Source organism: Stomoxys calcitrans, chromosome 4 (genome assembly GCF_963082655.1).
Source record: "Stomoxys calcitrans chromosome 4, idStoCalc2.1, whole genome shotgun sequence".
Classification (NCBI taxonomy): domain Eukaryota; kingdom Metazoa; phylum Arthropoda; class Insecta; order Diptera; family Muscidae; genus Stomoxys; species Stomoxys calcitrans.
This window is the reverse complement of record NC_081555.1, coordinates 14889032-14902347: the sequence shown is the minus strand read 5'-3', so window position 1 is coordinate 14902347 and position 13316 is coordinate 14889032. Positions and strand designations below refer to the sequence as shown.

Sequence of the window (13316 nt, the reverse complement as noted above, 5' to 3'; positions counted from 1 at the left end):
TGAGGTTAGGATTTTCATGCATTAGTATTTGACAGATCACGTGGGATTTCAGACATGGTGTCAAAGAGAAAGATGCTCAGTATGCTTTGACGTTTCATCATGAATAGACTTGCTAACGAGCAACGCTTGCAAATCATTGAATTTTATTACCAAAATTAGTGTTCGGTTCGAAATGTGTTCATTCACCGTTCAGCGATGAGGGTCATTTCTGGTTGAATGGCTACGTAAATAAGCAAAATTGCCGCATTTGGAGTAAAGAGCAACCAGAAGCCGTTCAAGAACTGCCCATGCATCCCGAAAAATGCACTGTTTGGTGTGGTTTGTACGCTGGTGGAATCATTGGACCGTATTTTTTCAAAGATGCTGTTGGACGCAACGTTACGGTGAATGAACACATTTCGAACCGAACACTGATTTTGGTAATAAAATTCAATGATTTGCAAGCGTTGCTCGTTAGTAAGTCTATTCATGATGAAATGTCAAAGCATACTGAGCATCTTTCTCTTTGACACCATGTCTGAAATCCCACGTGGTCTGTCAAATACTAATGCATGAAAATCCTAACCTCAAAAAAATCACCCTTTATGTTAACCATCTTTCATCAAAATCCGCTGAAAATTGTATGCCTTATGTCCCATAGCAGTTATATCGAAATATGTTCCGATTTCCGAACCAAATACTAATAAGTACAAATTGTTGTTCAATTGTGTATAACAAAATATTGGTCTTTTTAGTAGCTATATCTAAAAATAAACCGATCTGAACCATATACGACACGGATGTCGAAAAGCCTAGCATAAGTCATTGTGTCAAATTTCAGTGAAATTGGATTATAAATGCGCCTTTTATGGGCCCAAGACCTTAAATCGAGAGATCGGTCTATATGGCAGCTATATCTAAATCTGAACCGCTCAGGGCCAAATTAAAAAAAAGACGTCGAAGGGTCTAAGACAACTCACTGTCTCAAATTTCAGCGATATCGGACAATAAATGCGCTTTTAATGGCCCCAAAACTTTAAGCCGAGAGCTCGGTCTATATGGCAGCTATATCCAAATCTGGACCGATCTAGGCTAAATTGACGAAGGATGTCGAAGGGCCTATTACAACTCACTGTCCCAAATTTCAGCAAAATCGGATAATAAATGTGGCTTTTATGGGCCTAAGACCCTAAATCGGCGGATCGGTCTATATGGCAACTATATCCAAATCTGGACCGATCTGGGTCAAATTGACGCAAGATGTCGAAGGGCCTATTACAACTCACTGTCCGAAATTTCAGCAAAATCAGATAATAAATGTGGCTTTTATGGGTCTACAGGGTGGCTGATGAAAGCCGCTACCAAAAAAAAATGTAATAACTTTTTTTCTATTTAATAATAATAATTTAATAATTAATTTAATTAATTAATTAATTAATTTAATTAATAATAATTTAATAATTAATTTAATAATTTAATTTAACATGAATAAAAGAAAAATGTATTCCATACACCGAAAAAAAAATGTAGCAATATTCATCATTGTAGCAATATTCATTCATCATCCTAAATCGGAGGATCGGTCTATATGGGGGCTATACCAAGATATAGTCCGATATAGCCCATCTTCCAACATAACTTGCTTATGGACAAAAAAAGAATCTGTGCATAGTTTCAGCTCAATATCTCTATTTTTAAAGACTATAGCGTGATTTTAACGGACAGACGGACGGACATGTCTATAGATCGTCTTAGATTTTTGCGCTGATCAAGAAACCATCCTTCGGTGGTGGGTATAAAAAGAGAATGATTTTAATGTGTGTGAGAATGAGGGAAACATTATTGAAAAATGTTTGTACCTTTTTATTTTCCATATTTTTTTTCTTTTGAAATACGAAACGCATGCAGAAAAATTGTTGATACAAAATGGTAGCAATGCCAATGATAGAGAAGCTTCAACGTGAATTAATACCAAAACAATGCAGTGTGGTATGTATAATGCTTTACATCATCCATACCATTGAGGTATTGTTTTGCTATTAAATCACTATCAATACCGTTGGTATTAATGTTTTTGTTCAGTGCCGTTGTTCGGTGTAAGCAGTGATGTTGTGTTGATGGTATTATCTCTCAAACTCCCTCACTCTCTCTCACCCTCAATGTCTCCTGTCGTGTGTTTAACTGTTGTCTAAACCAATAGTTTAGACTTATTCATAATTTAAAAGTAACTGAATTTTACTTTATCTTTAATTACATTTAAATATCAGCCTTGAATTTAAAGTTTGAAAAGCATTGTTAAACGAAAACCTATCGAAGTTACTAAGTAATTGGATTTTAATTGTGAATTATTATAAAAGATACTTTACTACCGTTTAAGTTTCTTGGTGAGCTAATTAGCATTAAAAGTCAGTCGTCTCATAACCCTTGATACGGTAAGCTCACCCAAAGAATAAAACCCACACTCAGCAAATCTTAACTCTGGTTCTTTTATTTCTTTGTCTCGTTTCCATACTTTGTCCAATGGTTCATAATTTCTCACCTATCGAGAAATTGTGCCAAACCACTGACATCTCATCTTCTCCCAGCTTAATAAAGGCAAGCACATCTGCTGTCCCCCACAACCTCCAACACATACAGTCCAAACATTGATTTGCATTGGTGGCGACCAATAGATTCAACAAACATCATCTTGCTCCACCAATCCCCCCATACTCCAATCTAGTTTAAACATGGTCCACTCGAGGAGAGAACACTCAAACCAGCAAAGATCAACATCAAGCGTAAGCGAAGAGAGCAGAAGGTAAATAATGATAGAAAATAAATTTACCAAATTAGTTCATTTGTGACGTTGGTTGATACACATAACCTATATTGCGATAATCAAAAACCACATTTTACGTTCGAATGTCGTACAAAAACAAAAAACCCCTTAAAATTGAAGAATACCGCTTATTCGAATCAAATTTGCTTATCAAAAAATAGCTATTTAAAGTCGTGAAAACGCTTACAAATTTGTAACTGAAATTCTAAACCAAAAAAAAAAAAAAATCGGAAAAGTGAAAAATTACAAGAAAAATTGTAAAATTTGCTTCTTGGTAAAGTAAATTTCGTCATAATTCGCGTTATACCCAAAAAAAATACGGAAGGAGAAATTAAAAAGGAAAATTGTGAAAACGGAAAAATTATATGATTGCCGGTTTAAAAAAAAAAAAAAAAAAACAGTTATAAAGTGAGATTTTTTAAATTCCAATATATGTGATTTTAAACCTCCTTCTACCGAATTTCGTTTTCCCGTTCGGCAAAGTCCAAAAAACGTAAAAGCACAAAATAAGAAAAGAGGAACCGCTATATTACAAAAACGAAAGATTTAGAAAAATTCAAAAATAGCAATTTTTCTCGTTCTTTCTATACCATAAAAACAGTTATAAAATTTATTACATTTGCTATACACATCTAAATTATCAGCTACTTCCATTGCCCCTTCCTCTTATTTCAACAGTTTCTATTTTAACTCCCCTTTTGTTCTTTGCATCATGTCATTTACTCTTAATACTTAATTTGTTGTAACCTGCAGTAAAACAAAAAAAAAAAAAAAAAAAACGAAAAGTGCAACTACTGAAAGATAAAAAAGAGAAAAGAAACAAATCCATACATACAATGAGGTGGAAAGCAAATTTGTGATAAAGAGAACAACTGGAATCTTTAGTATTCTCTTGAGTGTTTTTAAGCAAAAAAAAATGTCAAACCTGTAGCGCCCACAATTTCTATATAGAACAAAACGGAATTAGAATTTTATTATTAGTGGAATTTAGAAGAATTTTATCACGCTACACTGGATTTAAATTAAAACAAAAAACGGATTCGGTTTCAGTAAATAATTTAACAAAATGTTTATTTCCGTTTTATAGCCAAGGTACATTTTGCACCTATCTTGTTGCTACTAACCCATTTGTACTAACACCAGACACAGAAAAAATTGAAAACATATGTGAGCCTCAAGATTGAAAAGAAGGAAAGAAACAAAGGGAGCAATCTAATTTGCATCTGGATTGAAAAGATTTTATACTTGAAATTTGTTGGCACAGTGTGTTAAAGCTATCATAAAAGGCAAAGAATTCTTATCTACAAAAAAGAAATTCATTAAATATATTGGAAATCACGTCATACAATATGCTCACATTGTAAATAGATGCTCAAAAATCCTTAAGACGAAACAAGGACATAGAAATTACACTCAAAGAAATTCAATAGATAATTTCTTTTTACAATACAAATTTAAAAATTTTCAAGTATTTTTTTTCACACATATTTTTTGATAACCAACTAAAAAAAATATTAATATTTTATATCAATTTCTCTAATGCAATTTATATCTCATGTTATAAAAATATACAACCCCTAAGCAATTCTGCATTTGATCAAAGTCACATTCTTATTCAAAGTTTCTAACGCCGAGTTGAATTATATTAGACTTCGTATGTGAATGACGGATTTAGTATCCAATCGCATATGAAATGTATGAAGATATTTGTTGTTTATGGTGATCAAGGCATACAAAGGATACCGTTACGAAAAAGGAATTAGATTTTCTTATCAACGGATTTCTAATCGGATTGAGAAGTATACGAAGATTATTCCTTGTGTAAAGTTTAGTGTCAACTGACTAGAATGACACGAGGAATATTTTTTTCTGATGTAAACTCTTATCTCTAAAAGGTCTACAAGGTACCTTAAGACGACTCTATGCCATTGGAGTTTCGCAGAATTTTTTCGCTCTAAGTGGATTGGCTACGGCTATATGAAGCCTATGTTTGTTTATGGGATTTCTCATTAAGACGAAAAAATACCTAAGGTTTACAAAATACCTTATAGCTACTTACTTTTTCAACTGAAGTGTAGCAACTTTTCGTCATCTAACCCATTTTAATTTGGTCTTCGTAGGGCCTGAAAGTGTGTCAAAGCCAATTTCCCTACATACTCTACTTTACAAAACTTCAATGGTACTCCTTTTCGACTGAAGGTTATCAATTTTACAATTTGGGTGTAGTACAGCCCTATAGTTCCACTAGCCACAGGCAAGAGATTTGGATAGATATCTGAGTTACTTTCTCTCGAGGTTTAGTAGAGCGTTTCACATACCATTTGGCTGCAGAGAAAGTAGTGTTTGGAACAATCTTTCCGCATATATCGAATCTTCAGTATTTCGTAGATTTTCTCATCATTTTGGAGAAGAAATTATTGTCAATATGACGGATCCCGCTGGTCAGAGCAGTTCTACATCGGGCAATAGTGCAAGGGACAGCCTTGTTTCTAAGCCGTCTCTGATTCACGAGAAGTTTCTTTTCGACTGTGACCACTTAATCAGTTTTTGCTCGTCTTTCGAGAAAACGGATATCACAGATCAGACGGACTCCCTCCTTGAGGTTAAATTAGAGGACTTGGAGAACCGTTGGAGAAAACTTCAACAAGATTATGAGAGTGTTAATCTCTCCCCAGAATCCTCTAGTGACAAGGACTTCAAGGAGAACGTAAAGATCAACTTCAACTTTTGTTCCGAGGCATATTATGAGACCCGATCTCAGATTATGGATATTTTAAGAATATCCAGTGGTGCAGTCCCCCGTAATACTGCACGATTCAGCCTTGCGCCTGATAGGCCTATGAATACACAGGTTTCTGACAGCTCGAGTATATGCATAAAAGTACCCCCATGCGATACCGAGATCTTCAAGGGTAGTTATGAGGAATGGCCATCATTCCGTGATATGTTCACTGCCGTTTATGTCAATCACCCCAAGCTTACGCCGGCCCAAAAACTTTTTCATTTACGGAATAAAACAAGAGGCAATGCAGGTGCCATTGTGAAAAGATATTCTCTCTGCGACGAGAATTTTATACTAGCATGGAGCGCATTAAAGACTCGTTATGAGAATAAACGAGTATTGGTAGACAACCAACTGAAAATATTATTTAATATTCCCGTAGCCACGCAGGAAAGCAGTAAATCCTTGCAGGATGTGCACTCTACGGTAAACGATTGCCTCAGCACGTTAAAATCCCTGGATGTAAAAGTCGAGAGTTGGGATCCCTTCCTGATATATTTAGTATCCACAAAACTCCCAGAGGAGACAATTTCTCAGTGGGAGCAGTCGTTAAAGTCCCATCGTGAGCTACCTAGTTGGTCCCAAATGGACGAGTTCTTACTCAATCGATTTGAAGTTGTAGAACGAATTTCGAATTTTAAATATTCAAAAGATCGAAGTAGTCTGCCCCCAAAGTATTCATCTCAGAGCTTGAATAAAATTCAGACTTATACGTCTCAGGAAAAGCTCAATAAGACATGCCCATTATGCAAACAGAATCACAGTATTCGTGTTTGCCCCGATTTTCATAAATTTTCCCCTCAGGAACGGGTGGATTTTGTGTATAAGAACAAAATTTGCAATAACTGCCTATCGGATGCCCATTTGAAGAATAAATGTAAGAGCAAGAACACTTGCCTATCTTGTCGAAAGCATCACCATACTCTTTTACATTTAAACCAGGATCTGAAACCGCATCGGAATGTTCAAGTTGCTAGTTCAGATGTATCTCCTAATAATACAGATCTCACAAGGTGCGATACCTGTTTCACATCCGACACTAATTCACCGTCGACATCAAAAGAGGCTCATACTCACGTAAATGCGAATTGCTCCCATAGTGACGAAACAATCTTGCTTAGAACTGCCATAGTGCAGCTTGAACACAGAGGTGAACTCTTTACGATTCGAGCCTTGATTGACCCAGGTTCTCAAAGAACCTTTCTTTCTGAAAGGATAAGGAGACTATTGCAAATTCCCTATCGTAGATCATTCTTCGAGATTGGAGGCATTGGGGCAACCACCCAGATGGCCGATAAGGAATGCTATATCGAACTCTACTCCTCGAGACATGATATTAGATTTTCAATAAGCGCCATTATATTACCGAAGGTCACAAGGAAGTTGCCTTCAGTTTCTTTTGATATTCCGAATTCTCCGGAGCTCGATAAACTCGATTTGGCTGACCCGCATTTTAATAGATCATCTAATATCGACCTCATATTAGGAAACGATTCCGAACGGTTCATCAATATCGAAGGAATTCGAAGGAATGTTTGTGGAGTAGCCTCGGCCTACAATACCATATTTGGGTGGGTTCTCAGTGGCCCAATCCCTACAGAAACAATTCAGGTATTTACGACGAAGATCATTTCATCTGATACTACCCCTTTGAACGAAATTCTTCGCAAGTTTTGGGAATTGGAGGAAGTCCCAGCGATCTCTACTACCTCAGCCTCGGACAAATACTGTGAGGAGTTTTTCTCTAGGACAACCTATCGGGACCCTGATGGTCGCTACGTTGTAAGACTCCCATTTAGGAAGGATTTTCCTCACGATATATTCCTGGGCTCTTCAAGATTCCTGTCTCTTGGTCAGTATACCAGGATGGACAGAACCCTCAGTAAGGATATCGAACTTCGTGATCAATACAACTCTGTCCTGAAGGAATATATTTCTTTGGGACACATGGAGGAAACGTCCTGTCAAGAAAATTGCAATGAAGGAAAATTTTATTCATGTTACCTTCCCCATCATGCGGTAGTCCGCCCAGACCACAAGTCCACGAAAGTTCGTGTCGTTTTTAATGCGTCTCGTAAGACTAAATCTGGTCATTCGTTGAACGACGTCCTATATACAGGTCCCTCACTCCAAACAGATTAAATATCTACAATACTCAATTGGAGAAAATACAAGTATGTATACAGTGGGGACATACAAAAAATGTATCGTCAGATTAAGATACATCCCGATGATAGAGCTTATCAAAGAATCTTGTTCCAAAAAGATTTAACTAGCCCGATTAAAGATTACCATTTGAACACGGTAACCTTCGGCATTAACTGTGCTCCTTTTCTCGCAATACGTACATTATTGCAACTAGCTTCCGACTCAGAGGAAAAGTTCCCCCAAGTTTCAGAAATATTACGACGGGAGACATACGTCGATGACATCTTATCAGGTGGATTTTCTATTGAAGAAACCACCAATTCTCAAAGTTTGCTGATAGCCGTACTGAAGTCAGCGGGGTTCCCTCTGAAGAAAATCATGGCAAACGACCCCGGTTTACTCAAGGACTTACCGGCGGAAGATTTATACGACTCAGACTTTCTTAGATTCTCGGAGGCTAGTTTGGCGAAAACCCTTGGCATCAAATGGAATGCCTTGAGCGATAGGTTTTCATATACTGTTATTCCGTCTCAAGACACCGAAACTACCACAAAGCGTCAGGTACTCTCCCACATTGCCCAGCTATTTGATCCGGCTGGTTGGATAGCTCCTGTGATTGTAAGAGCCAAGATGCTCATGCAGCAGCTCTGGCTAGAATCTTCTGGTTGGGATGAGGAAATATCTTCGGATTCTCAACAAATCTGGAAAATTTTGCTGAACGATCTAGCTCATATCGATGTCATATCAGTCCCACGTTGGATTAGATACATGCCCAACGACGAGATCGAATTTCATGGTTTCAGTGATGCATCGAAAGCCGCTTATTGCGCTTGCGTATATATTAGGTGTAAAACTTCTACCTCAACTGTGTTTTCCAACTTATTCATTGCGAAGAGCAAAGTAGCACCCTTAAAACCTATCTCCTTACCCAAATTGGAACTCAGTGGGGCCCTCCTATTGGCTCATCTTATTGACTATGTATCTAAATTACACCAGAAGAAGACAACTTCAATTACATTATGGTCGGACTCGACCATTGTCCTTGGATGGCTATCAAAACCACCACACACTTGGGAAACGTTCGTGGCAAATCGTACGTCCCAAATCCACGAACTCACTTCTGGTGCAAAATGGAGATATGTCTCCACGCATGACAATCCAGCCGATCTTGGCACAAGAGGCTGCAAGCCTCAAGACCTAACGACTAGCTCCCTTTGGTGGAATGGTCCATCTTGGCTCCCAAATCCAGAATCTACATGGCCTAAAAGAAACCCTATTATTCCAGAATTAGCGAAAAAGCTTGTTCAATCGCATCCGACAGCCACTGAGGAGCCTGATATAATGTTACGATTCTCTTCGTACTCTCGAGCGCTACGAGTCCTTTCATATGTATTCCGCTTCTACCATAACTCACACCCTCATATGAGAAGCAATTTTAGAATTCGGACAACTGAACTAACGCAAGTTGAGCTTCAATTTACAAAAACCCGATTAATTTGTTTAGCTCAGAGACAGTTTTACAAGTCCGAATACGAAGCTCTACTGAATTCAGATACCATATCTTTTAAAAGCAGTTTATTGCCGTTGAACCCCTTTTTGGACTCTGAAGGCATAATTCGAGTGAACGGTCGACTTGCAGATTCGGCTCTGCCCTACAGGGAGCGTCATCCAATAATTCTGCCTGGTAACTCCCAATTTTGTCTGCTCTATTTATCTCATTTACACAATTTTCTCGCCCATGCCGAGGTGAATCAGATGTGCCGTTTGGCACAAACAGAATACTACATTTCTCGTTTGAAAGCCCGCGTGAAAAGTATAGTACATAAATGCAAAACATGTATTATATATAAACACAAACCCAGCTCTCAGATAATGGCTCCTTTACCCGTGGATAGATGTACATTCTCTCCACCATTCCATGTAACCGGAATTGACTTTGCAGGGCCATTTGAACTCAAAAGCTCTGCCCTAAGGAGAGCTCCCACCATAAAAGGATACGCTTCCGTATTTGTGTGCTTTAGCACCAAAGCCATCCATTTGGAACCATGTTCTGAGTTGTCTTCAGCAGCTTTTGAAGCTGCTTTTGCTCGTTTCGTAGGGAGGCGAGGGCTCCCCTGCAGAATATTCTCAGACAACGGCCGCAACTTTGTTGGTGCCAGCAGGGCATTAATTCGTGAATTTTCACAATTCCTTAAGTCCATTTCTAGCGATATTAGCCAAAAGTATATTATTCACGGATTTGAGTGGAAATTTATACCACCCCATGCTCCTCATATGGGCGGCCTATGGGAAGCGGCCGTCAAAAGCTTTAAAATCCACTTTAGGAAGTTAGCAGGCGCACATAAGTTTACTTTCGAGCAATTCTCGACACTTTTGGCTCGAATAGAGGGAGTTCTGAACTCCCGCCCGATTTCGGCCATGACGGAAGACCCTTTGGATCTAACTGCTTTAACCCCAGGCCACTTTTTAAGAGGCTCTCCTATACTTGCACTTCCAGAACCAATATCTCCCAATCTTTCGATGATAAACAAATGGATGAAATTGAAAGCACTACACCATCAATTCTCAATCCGATGGAAGGAAGATTATTTAAAAACCTTACACAAGCGGTACAAATGGAAGACTCCCACTCCGAACTTAAAAGTAAACGACTTAGTCGTCGTCATAGATGATTTACTTCCACCCTATGAGTGGCGCTTAGGTAGAATTGTAAAGACATATCCAGGTTCTGATGGAAATATACGAGTCGCAGATGTACGCACAGAAACTGGAGTTATAAATAGGCCCATAGCAAAATTATGCTATTTACCCCTCTCTAATGACACAAACAACCCATAATTTCAAGCTTCATATTTGCTCACCTCATAAATGAACTTGCACTAACAATCTTGTATATTTCAGAACATCAATCCATCATCAGCAACGGTCGCCCAACATGTATAAATGCAAGTTATGCAATAAGTTCCACGCACTGAAGGTTTGTCCCAAATTTCTGAAAATGACGCCAAAACAGCGAAATGTTTTGGTACTTAAAGAAACGTACTGCGTAAATTGTCTTGCAAGAAGCCACAGATTCCGCGATTGTCGATCCCGCAATATGTGCAGAAGATGCGGAAGGCCACACAATACTTTACTTCACCCCAATTACACGAATCGAAAAGGAAACCAGACCAGCAACAACAGCACCAAAAGCGGCAACAACAGTGGCAACAACAGTAGCAACAACAGCAGAGACAATAACAACAGCAACAACAACCAATGTGAATCTGGGGCAAATCAGAAAATTTTGTCTGAAGCTATTCGTGCGTTAGCAACCGTTCTATGTTCGTCACCAAAGTGATTTTGTCCGCGGTGGCAGCATGTCTAAACCAATAGTTTAGACTTATTCATAATTTAAAAGTAACTGAATTTTACTTTATCTTTAATTACATTTAAATATCAGCCTTGAATTTAAAGTTTGAAAAGCATTGTTAAACGAAAACCTATCGAAGTTACTAAGTAATTGGATTTTAATTGTGAATTATTATAAAAGATACTTTACTACCGTTTAAGTTTCTTGGTGAGCTAATTAGCATTAAAAGTCAGTCGTCTCATAACCCTTGATACGGTAAGCTCACCCAAAGAATAAAACCCACACTCAGCAAATCTTAACTCTGGTTCTTTTATTTCTTTGTCTCGTTTCCATACTTTGTCCAATGGTTCATAATTTCTCACCTATCGAGAAATTGTGCCAAACCACTGACATCTCATCTTCTCCCAGCTTAATAAAGGCAAGCACATCTGCTGTCCCCCACAACCTCCAACACATACAGTCCAAACATTGATTTGCATTGGTGGCGACCAATAGATTCAACAAACATCATCTTGCTCCACCAATCCCCCCATACTCCAATCTAGTTTAAACAACTGTACTATGTGTTTTAAATTACCTTGCCCTTGATTGTATGTTCGCCAGTGTGTGTGTGTGTGTGTGTGTCTAGTGCATATTTTGTGTGTTCTGATTCATTTCCGGTGTTTTGTGACATGCTCTATTTTTCCTATCATCCCCCACCTACAAACACATATTCACCTCTTATTGTAAGTCACACCGCATTGTTAACACGTGTGTCAATGTGGGAATGTGGCCAGGTGTTTTTGTTGGGCTGCTGTTCTACACTGCAAAAAGGGTTTGTCCTTATTTTAAAAATTCGATCCCAAGATTAACTTACTCAATAAAAAGTTGATCAATTTTCTTTTTAAAGAAACATTTCCTTTAGTGAAAAATATTTTTCTTTATATTAAAGATTTTTGCATTTAAACTAGCCGAACCGGGCCCGCTCCGCTGCGCCTACTTTAACTCTCTATTTAGGGTGGGGAGTTTCGCCCTGAATGCGGATATCGAATTCGTGCCATTGTAGTCTATGACGCTGAATGCGTTCGAATAATGGCGAGAACATCTTACAATGTTGGCGATATTTGCGAGGTGTCACACTGCTGGACGCTCTTCGGACTCGGCTATAAAAAAGGTCCCTTTTCATTGAGTTTAAGCTTGAATCGGAAAACACACATTGATATGTGAGAAGATTGCCCATGCTAGCATCGCTCCGTCTATGCCAAGACAACATGTTCTCTGAACCTGTTGTATGGTCCTTATGTTGCACTTTTTCTCCATAGCTGTCCACCAAACTACTGAGGCGTAAGTAAGTAGTGGTCTAATCATGCTCCTGTAGAGCCACTGGACTATCCTCGGATTCAGGCCCCATTTTTAGCCTACGGTCTCTCTACATAGTGCCCCACATCTGGGAGCCTACTCAGTACGCTCCTGACTATTCAGTTTCCTGTCCAAGATCACACCTAAGTATTTCACCTTGTCAGATAACCCGGTATTTTTAAAACTTAGAGTAATGAGAATTATTTTTTAGGGGAGGGATGACACCTCAGACATTTCGACTCAAATATGGATATCAAATTCGTGCTGCTCTTCCAAATCCCTTTAATTTGAGCCTCCTATTGCCATGGCCGATAAATATGAACCGTTTGGAGGGTGTTTTGGGGCTGGGGCGGCCACCGGCACTTTGCACGGACAATAGATATCAAATTCGTTCTTTATTCCCAACGAAAATAAAGTTCAGTTTAGGGGGTGCTTTAGAGCGTACACCAAAACACTTGGCTCCAAAATTGGAGACCAAATTTGTTTTCTACTCTCAAATGCATTTTATTTGAGTCCCATTATGTCAAAATGGGTCAAATAACCCATTTTAGTAGGAAAAGCGCCACTTTGATTTTTTTTTTCAGTCTATACGGAACAAACAAACCGAGTCCCATATGTCCGTGATTGGCTAATGTGCCCATTTTTGGGCATTTTTGTGGGGGTGGGTGACCCCCTATACTTCGACATGAATTTGTATGCCAGATCCGTTATCTACTCCCGCATACTTTTCATTTGATACCCAAAAACACCACCCAATTTTTTGATTTTGGGTGGTGTTTTTGGGGTAGCGGCGGATGGTCCGCCATCTTCGGTTATCAATAAATTATAAAGCCTTTTCCTACTTTCTGACCATATTCGTAATCTACATTTTATCATGATCGTCAAATAAACCTATT

General features: G+C 38.5%; 2 protein-coding genes and 1 long non-coding RNA gene across 4 annotated transcripts in view; 2 read left to right on the top strand and 1 right to left on the bottom strand.

Moving 5' to 3' along the window:
* LOC106085135 (nuclear pore complex protein DDB_G0274915) overlaps positions 1 to 13316 on the bottom strand; it is a 422983-nt gene that overhangs the window by 253450 nt on the left and 156217 nt on the right. The window lies entirely within an intron of this gene.
* On the top strand, positions 2172 to 11381 carry LOC131997174 (putative uncharacterized protein DDB_G0283051). The gene is made up of 3 exons (XM_059367676.1): positions 2172 to 2411; positions 2565 to 2779; positions 10632 to 11381. Exons 2-3 carry the CDS (start codon positions 2709 to 2711, stop codon positions 11068 to 11070), a joined length of 510 nt encoding a protein of 169 aa, XP_059223659.1. The 5' UTR covers positions 2172 to 2411; positions 2565 to 2708; the 3' UTR covers positions 11071 to 11381.
* LOC106084415 (uncharacterized) lies at positions 2788 to 3579 on the top strand. Its single transcript, XR_001220813.2, has 2 exons — positions 2788 to 3293; positions 3479 to 3579. It is a non-coding gene; the product is annotated as an uncharacterized LOC106084415 (long non-coding RNA).